This window comes from Scatophagus argus, chromosome 17, assembly GCF_020382885.2.
Source record: "Scatophagus argus isolate fScaArg1 chromosome 17, fScaArg1.pri, whole genome shotgun sequence".
NCBI lineage: Eukaryota > Metazoa > Chordata > Actinopteri > Scatophagidae > Scatophagus > Scatophagus argus.
In genome coordinates, this window is record NC_058509.1 from 2,545,560 (window position 1) to 2,560,951 (window position 15,392).

Here is a 15,392-nt window from a genome sequence, read left to right on the forward strand (position 1 = left end):
CCTTTGAAAGAATATCACAAACCACAAAACAAGTTGCAGCACTTCGCTCGAAGTCCTCACAAAACATGTTAACGCGTGAAGTCGTGAAGGTTTTTCTCACTGAAAATATGAAGACAGAATACAGTAAGAGAGACACCATACGTATGAGATTATACAGTTTAACTGCAGTCAGTTTGTTAAGTTCATAACAAAGCAGTTCACCTGGAAGACCTGCCGAGTTGGGAAAGCTGCGAACACTGAGACTGAGACCCTGCAATTAAATACTGAGTGGAATAAAAGAACTGAAAAACACATTTTGTCTTTACGTGACACATTCAGTGGTAGTTCATAACCACAGCTGAGCTCTTTCTCTCCTCACATTACTTTGCTTTAATTAGACCTGCGACCAACACTTTTTCTGTCTTTCTTCTGTTTTCTCGGTTTTTCTTCTCCAGTTTTTACTAAAGTTCTTTTGAATTCTTGCTTGTTTATTTTGATTCAGGTAACGTTTGCCTTGTAAACCTCAGGGAGACTGTAACACCTGAGTTTCGTCTTTGCACCAGGAGCTTATGAGGAAATGTGGTCTCAGTTTTGAAAACCACCACTCATTCTTCACTGCTGAGTTTTCTCACACAAGGAAGAGTTGTGCGTTGTTGTGGATCCAAGTCGTATTCCAAGTCACGCCTCATACTTGATTGCTTCGCATGTCAATTGCAACACACAAATCGTTTTTAAACATGTCGAATGGCGTGATGTGAGCTGCAGTGTTGTTGTGCGTAACTTCAGCCTGTGATACGCGTCAGAGTCGATGCTGGTACATAACATCGTGCGCTAATGTTCATCAGTGTGCATTAAACTTCTGTCTGTGTGCAACTTGGAGCATTTCTGTATTTTCTTGTGTCTTCTGTATTTGCAGTCCTTTTTGTCAAGTCCACAAGTCTGTCAAATCGATGACTGTGTTTCTTAATTTGCTTGTGTTTTGTTTATTTGGAATATTTTTACTACTTGCAACGCGTGTCTTGTGACTGTTAGAAGGTGTTTCCTGTTGGTGTGAAGATTTTGGTCGTTTTTTTTTCTTTTACAAATTTGATGCTGCTGCATCTAATAAAATGACATTAGTGACTTTTCTCTGTGCCCTTCAGTCTGCACAGCTGATGGCGGCGGCTGGTGTGCAGAGGACTGCAGGGTGTGTTTTACTGAGCACGAATCAGTCGCTCCGCAGTGTAAAAACAACAACAACACGATAATGACATGAAGAAAAGTTTGAGTCACCCACACCGCATGCAGAACTTCTGAATGAGTTTCAATAACTCAACTCTGTGGCAGAAAAACAACAGTCTTAAAGTGAAATAAAATAACCACTTTAAAAAAAAAGTCAGTTAACTAAAGTTATTTTTTTTTTTTAAATGCAAAAATGAATTAAGTTTCAGTTTCTTAACTAATTAATAATAACCTCCTCAAATTACTGGGACAGCATGCAGTTTCAGGTCATTTCAGTCGACCAAACCAACAGAACCCTAAATCCTGTGTTAAACCAGCTGTAGTCACGACGAGTCCCTGACCTTAAACCTTAAAACGCTCAAACGAATCCTTTCAGGCAATGAAAGGACACGTTGGGTCATTTTTGTTGAAAAGACCACAAGCCACAGAGGATGCGAGCAAACTCGTTGACAGGATTAAAGATGGAGAAGCTGAACTTTGGTTTCCTGCAGAGAGCAGACGGACAGAACGATTACAGGCTCTACAAACTGTTCAACAGTTTCTCTAACTGAGGCACAGGCGGTCAAACCACCCGACAAACTGCAAAAACATGTTTTTATTCTTCCTTAATGTAGTGATTCAGCGGGAAAGACCTCCAACGCCAGGTTCCAGCTAACAGAACTAATGTGGCAGGAATTCTGCTGAAGATGTGCTGGCTTTTATTTTACTACATTTTAAGCTCAGCTTCCAGCTTGACTGCTAACCTCCGAAATGTTATGATCCGAATTAAACCTTGTCAAACAAGCAGAATCTTGTTTATCCAGAGAGTCTGTTTGTCCTCCAGTGAAATGCACCAAAACTGCTGTAAGTTTCATGATGAAAAGTTAAGGCAAAGTTAAAGTAAAGCGATTCCGGTTCTTCCCGAACAGCATGGCCATCATGAACCCATGTGGAGACCCGTGCTTTTCACTGGACAGGAAGTGATAAGTAACTACAAGTGTCACACAAACATAGTGGAGTAAAAAGTCAAGTATTTGCATGGAGGACGTGGCAGAGAGATGAAAGATGCTTAAAACTGAAAGACTGGATTAAAGCACTGCTGCCGTGTTTCACTCACACGTTATGGTCACACGTTATGGTCACATGTCAGCGCTGCTTTGATGTGCCGCAACAGCAACACTTCATAACTGCGTACGTGCACTGCAGTAAAACTATGTGACATACTGCAGATAATGGCTACACATTAATTTGTTATAAATTTAACTTCCAAGATTAAATGTAGCTGAAGTCGACTGACAGAAAACAATTTGGATGAATGTTAAAGTCATTTTAAGGGAGACAATAAACAGAAAATTAATGTATCATAAAAACAATCGCTAGTTAGAGTCGGGTGATTTTGAACGTGTGCGTGCGTGTGTGTGTGTGTGTGTGTGTGTGTGTGAGCTCCATTTTAAAGCCATGTGGTGGGAGATTTTATCATTTTAAAACCAAACAGATCAGTGAAGTTGTTTGGTGCGAGAACACAATCAGCAACAGAATCTTTTCAGTTTGTCACAAAAGGAAGGCATGTGACATTTTGGATTTTAGAGAGGAGGCTAAATGAAAATATTTGTGTCATGAATGTTATTAAAATCATGCACGCATCATTTTATTGTTGAGCTGTGGGAGTAACTGATGTGTCACTTACAGGAACGCCCAACATTTTCCTCGTCTGAATTTGTGAGCTTCCACAGAAATACTCGACTTCTCGAGTCCACACCTTCAAACCAGTCTCGCCTCTGGAAGGACCAGGAAATAAATCGCATCAAAGGGGGAGGATGAACAAAAGAAACCACAAAACCACTCACATAATTCTGCTCTTTTGTGTTTTTGTGCCAACAGGTGAAACACTGCTGTTGTCGCCTCCACCTTCTTTAGGGCGTGCAGGGCCCCCCTGGTTAGCAGACTGTTTCTGATCCAAGAGCTCACGAGAAGCTTATCAACATGGGATGTATGAGAAACATGAACACAAAATGTAGTTTATTTTCTGCCTTTTCTCAAATTATTGTTTATTTTTTAATCGTGAAAAACTTCTCTTCTTTTAGCTAAGGCTGCAACTAATGGTTGTTTTTTAATCTGCTGATTATTTTCATGATTAATCGTTCAGCCTATAAAATGTACAAAGTTGCCGTCAGTTTCCCAAAGTCCAAAGTGACGTCTTCAGGTTGAGTTTTGTTGTCCAGCCAACAGTCCAAAACCCAAAGACGCGAACAGCAAGCGTCTTGACTGAAACGATTAGTCGATCATCAAACTACTTGGCAAGTCGTCTTCTTTCGTTTGACTAATCGTTGCAGCTCGACATTAAACCCGTAAAGCTTTGACTGAGCTGAACGTATAAACGTGGACCATGTGATGACGGCTCGCCATAACAAGAAACATTTAAAAAATCTGCCAATTTTGGCTCATTTTCTCGACTTTTCTCTACTTGTTGCTTATTACAGTCTGAGTCACATCAGGCGGAAAATCTGAGAACATTTATTCCATTACGCACCTTATCTTATATGTTTTGCAAGATTAACCACATTTATAACTTTGTTTGTGTAGCAACGTGTTTACATCTGTTTACACTGTAGGTTTTAACAGTTTTAACACACAAAGTCAATCAGGTCAACCTGCTTTATTTGCACTCTACTACACTTTATGTAGCATGTATTTATTTAGTGTAGTTAGTTTAGCTGTTTTAGTATTATGTTTTGTCTATTTCCTACTAACAGTTAGGCCTTGTTTGTTTGTTTGTTTCCTTTTTGACTAACCTACACTGCTGTAATGTGCCACTGGACGCTTGAATTTCCCTCGGGATCAATAAAGTATCCATCCATTTCCTCATCCTCTTCTTGTTTTAAATATATTTTCTAACTTTCTGACTGATGTCCGAGTGGGTGTGAGCATGAAGCTATCAGCTGAAATGCTGTCAGGAGCTCCAACTGTGCAGTCACATCTTTCACAGGGACAGTTAAGGCCCTCAAACACAAACTGACTGACTTGTTGCGCCCTCTTGTGGTCACGTCTGTTCACAGCAGATGTAACCAAGTCGGTTGGTTTCCACTTGAACTTCAGCCATTTACAGGCTCATATGAGCTCTTAAGGAATGTGCCTTTAATGAGAGAATATGCTGGAAAGCATCCATCACTGAAACTTATGATCTTTATTTCAACACATTTTATCAGTTGGGTGCGAGTGTGTGCTGTGTGTTTATGGTTAAAACAACCTTCCAAAAACAGTTTTAATAATCTGAGAGTAAATATAACATCATTCTGAGCGCAACTCTAGAAGTCACAACATTAACTTTTATTTTCTGGAATGTAAAAAATATCAACATTCAGACGCTGAACGCGTTCAAGCGAGCCCGAATGTCACCGTCTCTGCTCTTTACATAATCCAACCCGCAAAGGTTTGTGTTTTAAGGACCAGCCACTTGCAAAAATGACGACAGTTTGGTTTTATGGCTCGAAAATGAATCATCCTTAAGCCACTTTTGGAGGTGACTGGCTGTCAGTTTACGCCGCAGTCAAACCGTCGCTGAACGAGCCGTGTAGTGAAAGTGGTGAGTGAATTCTGGGACCGACCGGCTCCAGAGACGGAGGCCCTCGGTCCTCAAAAAATTTCACCAGCAGGTGGTTTCCCTCCAGCTCTCAGTCTCTCCTGCTGAACAGTTTTTCAGGAAGCCGAAAAAGAAACGTTAACACAAAACAGGAATGTGACCATAAACTGCTAGAATACACATGACAACAGAAATCACCCGTTTTCCTTCAGCGGGTGGCGTTTGTCCCAACCAATAAAAATCAAGAAAACACACCCCCTGAACTTAAAACCAACATTTTCTCAACCGTTGACCTTTTTCCCTCCCTGTCTCACTCTGTAAGGAGCTTGTGTCCGCTCTGCTGCATCTCACTCGTACTCAGCGATCAGCACCATCATGCCGACCCCGAACAGCATGGCCAGGATCTCCATCAGAGACTGGCCGAAACTGGAGCGTCCCGCCAGCAGTTCCGGGAGCACGGTCACTGTCGCGATGTAAACAAAACCGCCGGCGGTGAACGGCAGGATCCAGGCGGTCGCCGCGGCGCCCACGCCCTCGGCCAATAGGGAGCAAGCTGTGCCGGCCAGAGCTCCCAGGGCCGTCAGCAGCTGTAGACACATGGCCTGATGGGAAAGAGGAAGACGATTACTACAGGCTTAAAGTCAGTTACTCAACACACTCGCCACTAAACATTGCTAGGATGGTTTATTTTATATTTGACTCTTATAAACCCAAGACCGAGTAGTCAGCCACCTTTCTTTTGGTGCAGCCGGACTGGACGAGGATGGCAAAGTCTCCGATCTCATGTGGGACCTCGTGCAGCAGAATGGTGAGGGTGGTGACGGCCCCAACTGTCGGACCAACCAGGAACGACGCTCCGATTGCCAGGCCGTCGGTAAAATTATGTGTGAAGTCGGCTGCCAGGTTCAGGTATCCTGACACCTTGATGTCTGCGTCGGCGGACAGAACGGAGAATTAAAGGCATTAAACACAGAGTTTTTAACCAGCCTCCATCTGGGACACTGGACAAGCCTGTGCTGATGAGACTCGCTCAAGTCAAGCCAAAACGACTGCACATTTCAGCCCACAGCACAACAGTGAACTTCAGTCACGACAGGCATGTGAAGGACTCGATCAGCAAGGTGCTAACAGAAACGACTGTTACTGACCTTATAAAATCCTACAACGTGAGTCTACGCCCAACACCGCTTCCACGTTCACTGAATAAAACTGTCACGTAATTTACACATGCCGCATTCTGGTCTAAACTCCAAACTGAGATCTCAGGCACATATGAGTTATCATGTTGCAGCACCACCGAGGTGTCAAACTGCAAGTACACGGAGGAGTTTACAACAATTTACAACAACACATTTCAGCACAGTCACTGAAATGCTGCTGATAATTCAGATGTGCAAAAACTCATTCTTTAATATAACAACTTTCTACCAGGTTTCTATTAAAATCATACATCATTCATCAGTTTGACTATCTATATATACTGTCCATCACTGTTTAAGAGCTTAACACAAGCAGCTGCCTTAATAAAATACAGCATAACCTGACGTGTGACCAGGCTGCAGTTCAGTAACTGACCAACAGAGGGAGCTGTTGACTTCAGCCACATTCGTTTTCAATCAGAGGAGGACTGACAATCAACACTTTGTTCACCTGTGCTCTTCTTCTCCCCTTTCTTTGGCACCTTCTCATCTTTGCTTCCTTTCCCCTCTTTCTTCTTCTTTTCCTTTTCTTCTTCTCCATCACTGTCCTTTTCCTTGGCGGCATCTGAAAAAAGTTCAGATTTGACGCAGATGACTTACTGAGATCACGAGTAGCGACTGCAGAGGCTGCCAGATTTTAAAATTCATCAGCGTCTTTGGGCGTACTGTAGATTTGTGATATGAAAACAGCTGCAGATTAACACCCACTGAATGCTCATCTGTAGCTTCAGGGACTGTAAGAACACTTTGGTTCCGACAGTGAAAATGTTCTCCCTGGCGTACCGTGTGCGTGGCCGTGGGAATGTCCGTGGCCGTGGCCTCCCTTCAGCAGGCGCACAAATTTCTCCACAACCAGGAAGGCGATGATCCCACCGAGGACCCACAGGCCCACCGACATCATGTGACCGTGGGCAGCTCCTGTGCAGGTAGAGGACAGAGAGGACATTGTTTGACACGGCCGCTGAAGTCACACCTGTTGATCACAGTGCACAGCCGAAAGGTGTGCAACATCACCACGTGTGAGACAGACACTGGCTGATTTCTGCAGCTTTTGCATTTCTCCTGTCGACAACAAGAGGAAAGGCCGTTACTGCGTACCGTGGGAGTGACCGTGGTCATGTGACTCTTCGCTTTCGTGCGAGTGTCCGTGATCTTCTCCATGGTGGGAGTGGGGCTCTGTGCAAACAAACACGAAACAAACAGTAAAGCAACAAAAAGGACAAACTGAAGATCCTGCTGCTGCCGCTATGACGTTGGTCGATGTCGTTAAATCCTATTTTTTGATTGTTTGTATCTGTATTATTCAAGCGGATGTGGCTACTCACGAGCCAGAGAGCTCAATGTGAGGCGTCATTACGTACATGATAATCACCACGAGAACACACAGCGGCACTAAGTGACCTCACACTGTCACAGCACAATGCGGAGGCTGTGAAACCTCTGAGCTTTCATCAAACATAAATGCTATGTTTTACTGTATTTAGAAGAACAATAAATTAAGAATTATTGTATTAAAAAGTGAGCAAAATTAATGTGAGCCATGAGGGGGAAAAAGTCATCACAGCAGAGAGACAACGAGAAGAAACAGGCTTCTATTGGTGGACTACCTACCCAGAGCGTGGGGAATGAGGTGGAGGAAGGCGTCACCCAGCAGCCCACCTGAGGCGAAGCTGAGCAGCACCTTGAGCAGGTTCTGGTGCTGGTCGCTGTTGGACTGGACCGGGATCAGAAACAGGATGAGGAAAGGAGCCGCACTGATGAGCAGCGTCGCTCCGATAGCCTGCGGACAAGGATGGAGGGAAGTCTGGATCAGAAACAGTACAGCATGAGGGGGAAACAGGAAGTAAAGAAAGGCACAGCGATCTGCGTGAAGGCGAATCTACGCTCAAAAACACGTATTACGAGTTTGGATTTGTGAACGCAAATACGTTTGGATCTGATACTGTTTGTGACCAGCGCTACTGACTCAGCAATAAAACGATGACATGCACATGTTTCTGAGAGGCTTATGGAGGAGGATAAGAGTGACTGACAGTGAGTCACTGAAAGCACTTACAGTCCAACACACAAGTTCGACACACAGCAGGGTGACGGAGAACAATCACACTGCATTACGTTAGACTGCAAGGTGTGCAGCTGGACAAAACAACGTGAACACAGCAGAATACGATAAAGAAACAACACTACAAACTAAAGTGTTAACTTCACTAAAGGACGGCGCCTGCAAAGCCGTGACAGGAACAGTCTGACATTCCTGGAAAACAATTCTGCTCTGAACTGTGCCTGTAAAACACGAGGCTGAAGCCTGGAGGTGGAGAATTCATTTAGCGTGACAATCCGAACGGCAGGAAACAAACATTCATACAGTTAAACGTGAAGGCTGCTCACTACAGTCTTATCGAGCGCGAACACACCTGGAAGCCCTTCTAGCTGCTGTGGGAAGATAAAATACTGAGATTCTCCCTCCCAACTCTAATGTAGTTACAGCTGACCACATTTCAATCAGGCAACCCACTGTTCCCACTCCCCACTAATCGATGACCACACCTGCATCCAGAGCTCCACCACGTCCCGCTTCTCCGCCTCCCTCTTCACCCTCTCCCCTCCGTGTGAGTGTCCGTGTCCACTGTCCTCCTTGTGGACACGAACGACATCCTCCTGATGAGCATGTCCATGATCATGGGCATGTGCGTGTCCATGATCGTGTGAGTGTGCGTGTCCGTGGTCGTGTGAGTGTGCGTGTCCGTGATCGTGGGCGTGTCCGTGGTGCTCCTCTTCCTGTGGAGGCAGGTTGGCCTCGGCGCTCCACTTGCTCGCTCCGTGGAACATCTTCACCTGAGAGCCGTGAGAGTGATCGTCTTCTCCGTGGGAGTGGCCGTGGTGATGGTGGCCGTGGTGATGGTGGCCATGGTGATGGTGGCCGTGGTCGCCATGGGAATGGCTATGAGCGATGGCTGAGCGGGAGACTAACAGGAGTACTGCAGATGTGACCACTGTCAGTGCCAGCAGACGTACGCAGCCCATATTATCCCCTTTGGCAGAGAGAAAAGTAAGACAGAGAACAAATGAAGCTGATTATTAAAATGTTGGCCTTGTTTTAAACTATCCTGTCATCCATCTTTCTTCCTGAGGCACACAGACGCGATTGCAGGACTTCAGGCCTTCCGTAACACGTTAGGCATCAGCAAATAAAACATGTTTTGGATGTTTGTTGTGCTATAGTCACGTTAAAATGCTGAGTTAGTGGCTGTTTCGTACAGACAAAGATACACTCAGTACCACATCTGTCCCAGGAGGATACGGTGGCTGTGCAGCACATCCGGCTGTCCTGTGCTTCACTCGGGTCACGCTATGCTACAGTCAGTCATTCATTCATTGGCTTTGGCCTTGTCCTCGTGTGAAACTGTTGTAATACCGCGTACACTGCAACAATAACTTCAACCGGTCATACAACACAAAGTCTGCTTGTGTGTACTTAACCCCATGGGGTCTGATTTACGCTTGACTTGTGTTTGTTTGTTTATTTGCCAGCGGCTTCACATATGGGATGTGGATGTAAAGCGGATAATCTCTTAGTCTTGAAAAGTGTGAGCTTTAATCTCACAGTAAACAGTAAAAGCCCCGGTTATCAAACAATGGCCACTGAACGCCGGTTTCCCTGAGCTGTAGAGAAAGCCCGCTAGCCGGCTAGCTAGCTAAGAACCAACTTGCTAACATGTTGCTGCAGCAGGAGCAACATTACTGTAGCATAAAGTAACAAACAATAAGATCATTCTTACCGGGTTGTGTCAGATATCACTGCCTGTCGGGCCGCTGGAACACTTTCTATCCTGCGCGCAGTAAATTTAGGAAAGTGCTAATATTTCTATCTACGTTGATGCTACTGGTAAGACGTGGCATTTACTCAAGTAAACTCAGCGAAATCTCGCGGGTACGCATTCCATTCCGGCTGTGCCTCCTTCGCTGCTCCCTCGTCTTCTCTCCTTCGAAGTGCTGAAGTGTGTTTTATTTCATAAGGCATTTATAATCGTATGTAGACACACTTTTGAATATTTCTAGAAACATTCTCAGACATAAATACCGTAAAATTGTGATTTTCAAAAATGTAAAGAAGACACGGCAGGGATAAGGAGGTCTTAATAGAAATATCGCGAGATTAATCAAGTATTTTGACTTATGACCATAGGTAGAAATGATGGAGCATCCTGGGAGAGAGCAGGATGTTGATCCGTATGTCTGTCACAACGGAAACTGCAACTGCCACTGCCAATAAAGAAAATAAACGTGTATTATGTAGTTAAAACTGTCGGTGTGGAGCAATAACAATTTGTATAAATACATATGGTAGAACTGTAGAAAAATCAGTATAAGTGCAAATAAAAAACTGTTTTACTACGCGTCATTACCTGGATGAAAAAGATGCTTTTGTTGTGAGTTACCTGTAATGTAAAAGCCTATAGATTTTCATATTTAAACTGTTTGATGACTTTATGGAATCAGTCGATGGCCTTCTCCGGTGATGGAAGAAAAACACTCCACCACAAGTCTTCAAAACTTTACATAAGTGAAAGTATCTTTAAGTAAAAGCTCCTTTTACAATCACATCTGATATTTTTTGGATTAATATCACTGCTGCATAAATGTGTGTGTTGTGTTTGACTGGACACATACAACACCCTACACCACGATCTGAGTGAATACTTTATTCTGATTTGCTACAGTTTATCCATTACGTCCTGATGATGGACACCTACTAATTAGTCCCAGTGAAATTGCTTTAAATTAACGCTCTGGCTGCAGACTCCTCGACATCAGAAATGAACTGCATGAAAAACAATCAGATGATCAGCAGTGTAGTCCTGCGGTGCCTCATCCTCACCACAGGATGGCTACTTTAACACACAAGCTGCAAGCAGCCCACACTGAGTTTGCCCTGGAGGCTGTCAGAGACGGACTGTCCTCACACTCATTGTTCAGCTCTCTGCTTCAGGCTGGAGCCTACAGTGCACATGGACTACAGTTTGTTGGGGAAAATCCTGAGGTTGATTTGGGGACAAAGACACGGCAGACGGTTCTGTCCTCTCCTGACACCTGCTCAGACAGAACCCCTTTCATGCCTCAGAGGTGTAGTTGAGTAGGAGTATAAAGTGACACAAAATGGAAATACTCAAGAAAAGTACAAGTACCTTTAATTTGTACTTAGGTAGATGTTCTACTCCTCCACTAGTTTGAAAGAGACAGGAAAGACGTCACGCTGTTCTCCAAACATGGACACATTTATGTTTAATTCGATCAAAGTGATTAGTCTGAGATTCAAATTCAGATACAGTAGGCAAAAGAAGTACATAGCAGGACCACGTCCTGATGGGTGCTGCTCCTTGTATCTATTGTCTTTGTGCAGTATGTATAGTCTTGTGTCGGCTTGCACTGTGTACAGTGTTGTAGTCGTATTTAAATTCTCCTGTAGCACCTGATCCCTGGAGGAAGGCTGTCTCGTTTCACTGATCACCGTCACTGTAAACAGCTGAACTGACAATAAAAACCTCTTGACTTGACTTGACTTTGGCAAAGCTGTTCATTACATTGGCCACACAGCTTTCCTCATGGCTCGGATGGACACGCCCCGCAGTCTGCAGGATATCAACAGCAAACCTCACGCCAGCTGACTCCGACTGCAGAGCTCGGGGCTTATTTGTCAAAGTAAGATGAGGAACTTATTTGTGTTGCTGCTCTTTTGTCCCGTTGCATTTACAGGTAAGTTGACAAAGTTGGTCCAGTGCAGACTAATGCGCCTTCAGCTCGTTTCACTGTTACTTCTTGTGACTTTTGCTGCTGTAACTCGTCTGATTTGACCACAATCCCGTGCAGCGAGACGCAGTAGTTTCACTTTCACTTTTTCAAGCCGCACTGAACTTGCAATAATGTCATTAGTCTGCATGTGTTCATTTGACACTGACATGTAACTAAGATTATTATTAATGCTGGGTCTAATGTTGTCGACGAGGCAGTTTATCACAGCACACAGGCTTTAGCTTAGGTGACTTAAAGGTGGTGTTGATGTTGTAATGGAGGTTGAGAAAACATTTGAGTTGAGGAAACCAGCCTTGACTGTTGCTAGGAGACGGAAGCCTGGAGGTATTTTTACCCATTATTATTGTTTATATTTTGATATGTTATAAATCAATCACATAATTATATATATACCTATATGTATATATATATATATACCTATATATATATAAGATATTATATGCAGCACATTGACTAGTTTTCCTAAGAATAATTATATCAGTACACAATGGATAAAGAACAAATTTCTGCCTTAAATACATGAGCTCAAATAAGACTCCAGTCACGAGGTGTGTGCTGTAGCTTATAAATTTTCTAAATTATTGTAAACTGGCCAGTAAAGGTCTACATCAGATGTCGCTCAATGCACAAAGTCACAACTTAAACTATTGGTGATGGGAATGAGTTTATACAGTGACATATTCTTCACCAATGCAACTGAAAATCCATCTTTGTCCTGCAGTCAAACACTCCCTGAAATATTTTCTGACTGCAACTTCTGGAGTCCCAAACTTTCCAGAGTTTGTGGGTGCTGCGACGGTTGATGACGTTCAGGTGGGCTACTGCGACAGCAACATCAAGACAGCCAAACCCAAACAGGACTGGATGAGGAAATTACTAAAGCATGACCCACAACACCTGGAGTGGTACGCGCTTAAGTGTTCTGGTAATCAGCAGGTCTTCAGAGCCAACATAGACAGCTTGAAACAACGACTGAACCAAAGTGGAGGTACAGTAAATTTATATTCTTAATGACACGATGTACTTGATGGATGGGCCAGTTAACAAAGACTTACCTCCTGTTGTTACAAAACATACACATATACAGTAAAAATACAAAATAAATATTTGGTACGTCTTAACTAGTTCACTTTTGTGCTTAGTCTGAGGATAACATTTCCAGAGTGACCACAGTGACCGTTGTTTCTCAGGACAAAGTCACTCAAGACTCAGCTTAGATTGTGCTAAATTATGGGTTTTGATAACATGGCCTTCTGAAAGACAATGTATCCAACCAGTGACCCAAGTTTTATTCCAGTTTATGAACTGTTGGTACCCACCCTCAGGCTTCAAAACTAAGTCCAACAGTAAGACTAAAATGTGCATCTCCTGAGGTAAATGGCTCCTATGGGTGCTGGGATGTGACTCTTCTCTCTCTTTCTGTCTCAGGTGTCCACATTTTACAGAGGATGAACGGCTGTGAGTGGGATGATGAGACTGGAGAGGTTATTGGTTTTAATCAGTACGGTTATGACGGAGAAGACTTTATAGCACTGGACCTGGAGACGCTGACATGGACCGCTCCAACGCCACAGGCTGTAATGACCAAACTCAGATGGGATACTGACAAAGCTCGGTTAGAATACAATAAAAACTACTACATCCAAAAATGCCCTGACTGGCTAAAGAAGTATGTGGAGTATGGGAAGAGCTTTTTGCAGAGAACAGGTGGAGACCCTGACCTGATAAACCGTTCTACATGACAAACACATACCATCGTCATGTCTTAGCGTATACCTGTTGTATAGATTTGCTTCTCTCTCTGCCTGTCCAGAGCGTCCCTCAGTGTCTCTCCTCCAGAAGACTCCCTCCTCTCCAGTCAGCTGCCACGCTACAGGTTTCTACCCTGAGAGAGCCACACTCAGCTGGAGGAAAGATGGAGAGGAGCTTCATGAGGACGTGGAGCTCGGAGAGATCCTCCCCAACCACGATGGAACCTTCCAGATGAGTGCTGAGCTGAAGCTTTCATCAGTCACACCTGAGGACTGGAGCAGGTACACCTGTGTGTTTCAGCTCTCAGGTGTGAAGCAGGAGATCGTCACCAAACTGGACAAAGCAGACATCAGGACCAACTGGGGTAAGACTGAGATTAGAGGAGACTGAAGTGAATGTCTGTGGTTTGTGGAGCGTTTTAGCTGTTTGCTTCCACTGCAGCTGGAAATTCATCTTTTCATAAAAAGTAATGATAATAAACCAGTTAGACAGTGTAATCAAACTGCTGTACGTTTATGGCATCAGGATCAATTGTCAGATTTTATTTAGGGTTTGGGTTACAGAAACACATTTAAGATCATACAAACAAACCCACAAGTGAGTCAGAATAAATCTTTGGATGGATGATATCACCTGTTCTCACCTGCTTTGTCTGTACTGACTTTTCTTCCCAGCTGAGGAGTCCAGTCACATGATCGTCTCCATCTTTGCTGCTGTGTTTGTTCCTGCTGCCATCGCTGCAGCTGGATTGATCGTTTACTGTAGGAGGAGGAGGAGAGGAATATGAAGATGTCAGGACTTTGAGTTTAGTCCTTGAGTTGATGTTTTCATCCATGGTGTAAAATCCAAATGTGCATCAGTTTCACAAGTAAAAGTACTGCACACAAAACCTTAAGTTATATAAACACCAGTAAAAAGTATTTAAATTAAGAAACCTAAGAAGTTCTCTTCATGCAGTAAAATTTCAGTCGTGTTTTATTTCTGATGTTTTTGGATTAATGTTACTGCTGCATTTACGTGTGTGTCGCACTTTAGTGGTGTGGATGTTTAAGATTATTTAAGTTTATTTTTCTGACCTGCTGGCTGGTTTAATCATCATGTTTTACTGCTCAAAATATATTCTATAGTGACTGATGAACCCATGTTGTTTTGTTAGGGAAAAAGGGAAACAAATCATTTAGAAGGATGTAAAGAACATGTTAGGTTGGGATTAAAGGTGCAATAAGATATGGCCAGAATTTTGCTTTAAAGCTAAAATTTTAAAAATGTATCTAACATTATTAACAGAATGTGAAGAAACGGTGTTGATGTTATGTCCACTTTACTGTTCACTGATCAACACAAATGTCCAAATCAAATCTGTTCTTCTTGATTTCAATAAAGTCCTCAGCTTCCAAGCATTCAGCTCCTTTTGTCCACACACTCATCTGTGACTTCTGTCAAAGCTTTCTGGTTCTTTTCCATATCATGAAGCAACATCCAAAATGTCTTTTTATTGAAGTGATTTCATCAGAATTGACATGACCGACTGTTGGCTGCAGACAGAACCGACTGATCAGTTTCATTTTGTTTTCTCTGAAGTCAAAGCAACATTTCTGTCTTTTGTGTTGTTTAGTGTAAACGTTTGTTGCATTTTTATTAAACAGGTTGGTACAATATGGGGTGTTTCTGCTATTTTTATTTTTATTAGCTCATAATGTGATTTATAATAAATGTACGGCACACCTGTGGTTTAATTGGTCAATACAATCGCACACACACACACACACAGACTTTATTCATTTAAAAAACAAACACGACTGACAACAATTTTAATGAGATATTCAGACCATCAAAATTCCGTTTTAACTTTCACTTTCGTTTCATCGCCT

The 15,392-nt window shown here is 43.2% G+C and overlaps 2 protein-coding genes across 3 annotated transcripts; one reads left to right on the top strand and one right to left on the bottom strand.

Moving 5' to 3' along the window:
* Nucleotides 1-4,485: 4,485 nt before the first annotated feature.
* On the bottom strand, nucleotides 4,486-10,053 carry slc39a7 (solute carrier family 39 member 7). 2 transcript variants are annotated; one of them, XM_046417791.1, is made up of 9 exons: nucleotides 9,738-10,053; nucleotides 8,886-8,990; nucleotides 8,506-8,855; nucleotides 7,570-7,738; nucleotides 7,057-7,134; nucleotides 6,742-6,876; nucleotides 6,410-6,523; nucleotides 5,492-5,688; nucleotides 4,486-5,361 (listed from the first exon to the last, which is right to left on the bottom strand). In XM_046417791.1, exons 2-9 carry the CDS (start codon nucleotides 8,980-8,982, stop codon nucleotides 5,107-5,109), a joined length of 1,395 nt encoding a protein of 464 aa, XP_046273747.1. In that variant the 5' UTR covers nucleotides 8,983-8,990; nucleotides 9,738-10,053; the 3' UTR covers nucleotides 4,486-5,106. The 2 variants fall into 2 exon arrangements, with proteins under 2 accessions (XP_046273747.1, XP_046273746.1); XM_046417790.1 differs by having other exon boundaries at nucleotides 8,506-8,990; nucleotides 9,738-10,049.
* Nucleotides 10,054-11,648: 1,595 nt separating this feature from the next.
* Nucleotides 11,649-14,918, top strand: LOC124074669 (major histocompatibility complex class I-related gene protein-like). The gene is made up of 5 exons (XM_046417835.1): nucleotides 11,649-11,712; nucleotides 12,491-12,757; nucleotides 13,198-13,476; nucleotides 13,583-13,885; nucleotides 14,196-14,918. The coding sequence occupies exons 1-5, from the start codon at nucleotides 11,664-11,666 to the stop codon at nucleotides 14,306-14,308; spliced, it is 1,011 nt and encodes a 336-aa protein (XP_046273791.1). The 5' UTR covers nucleotides 11,649-11,663; the 3' UTR covers nucleotides 14,309-14,918.
* Nucleotides 14,919-15,392: the final 474 nt, after the last annotated feature.

What these genes read in the sequence shown, in the direction of transcription:
- LOC124074669 (XM_046417835.1), top strand. Translation starts at nt 11,664, where the DNA reads ATGAGGAACTTATTTGTGTTGCTGCTCTTTTGTCCCGTTGCATTTACA. An exon ending in TTGTCCCGTTGCATTTACAG is followed by an intron (nt 11,713 to 12,490) that starts GTAAGTTGACAA and finishes TTTGTCCTGCAG; the next exon opens with TCAAACACTCCCTGAAATAT. An exon ending in AGACATCAGGACCAACTGGG is followed by an intron (nt 13,886 to 14,195) that starts GTAAGACTGAGA and finishes TTTTCTTCCCAG; the next exon opens with CTGAGGAGTCCAGTCACATG.
- slc39a7 (XM_046417790.1), bottom strand. Translation starts at nt 8,982, where the DNA reads ATGGGCTGCGTACGTCTGCTGGCACTGACAGTGGTCACATCTGCAGTA. An exon ending in CCTCATTCCCCACGCTCTGG is followed by an intron (nt 7,135 to 7,569) that starts GTAGGTAGTCCA and finishes TTGTTTGCACAG; the next exon opens with AGCCCCACTCCCACCATGGA. An exon ending in TTCCCACGGCCACGCACACG is followed by an intron (nt 6,524 to 6,741) that starts GTACGCCAGGGA and finishes AACTTTTTTCAG; the next exon opens with ATGCCGCCAAGGAAAAGGAC.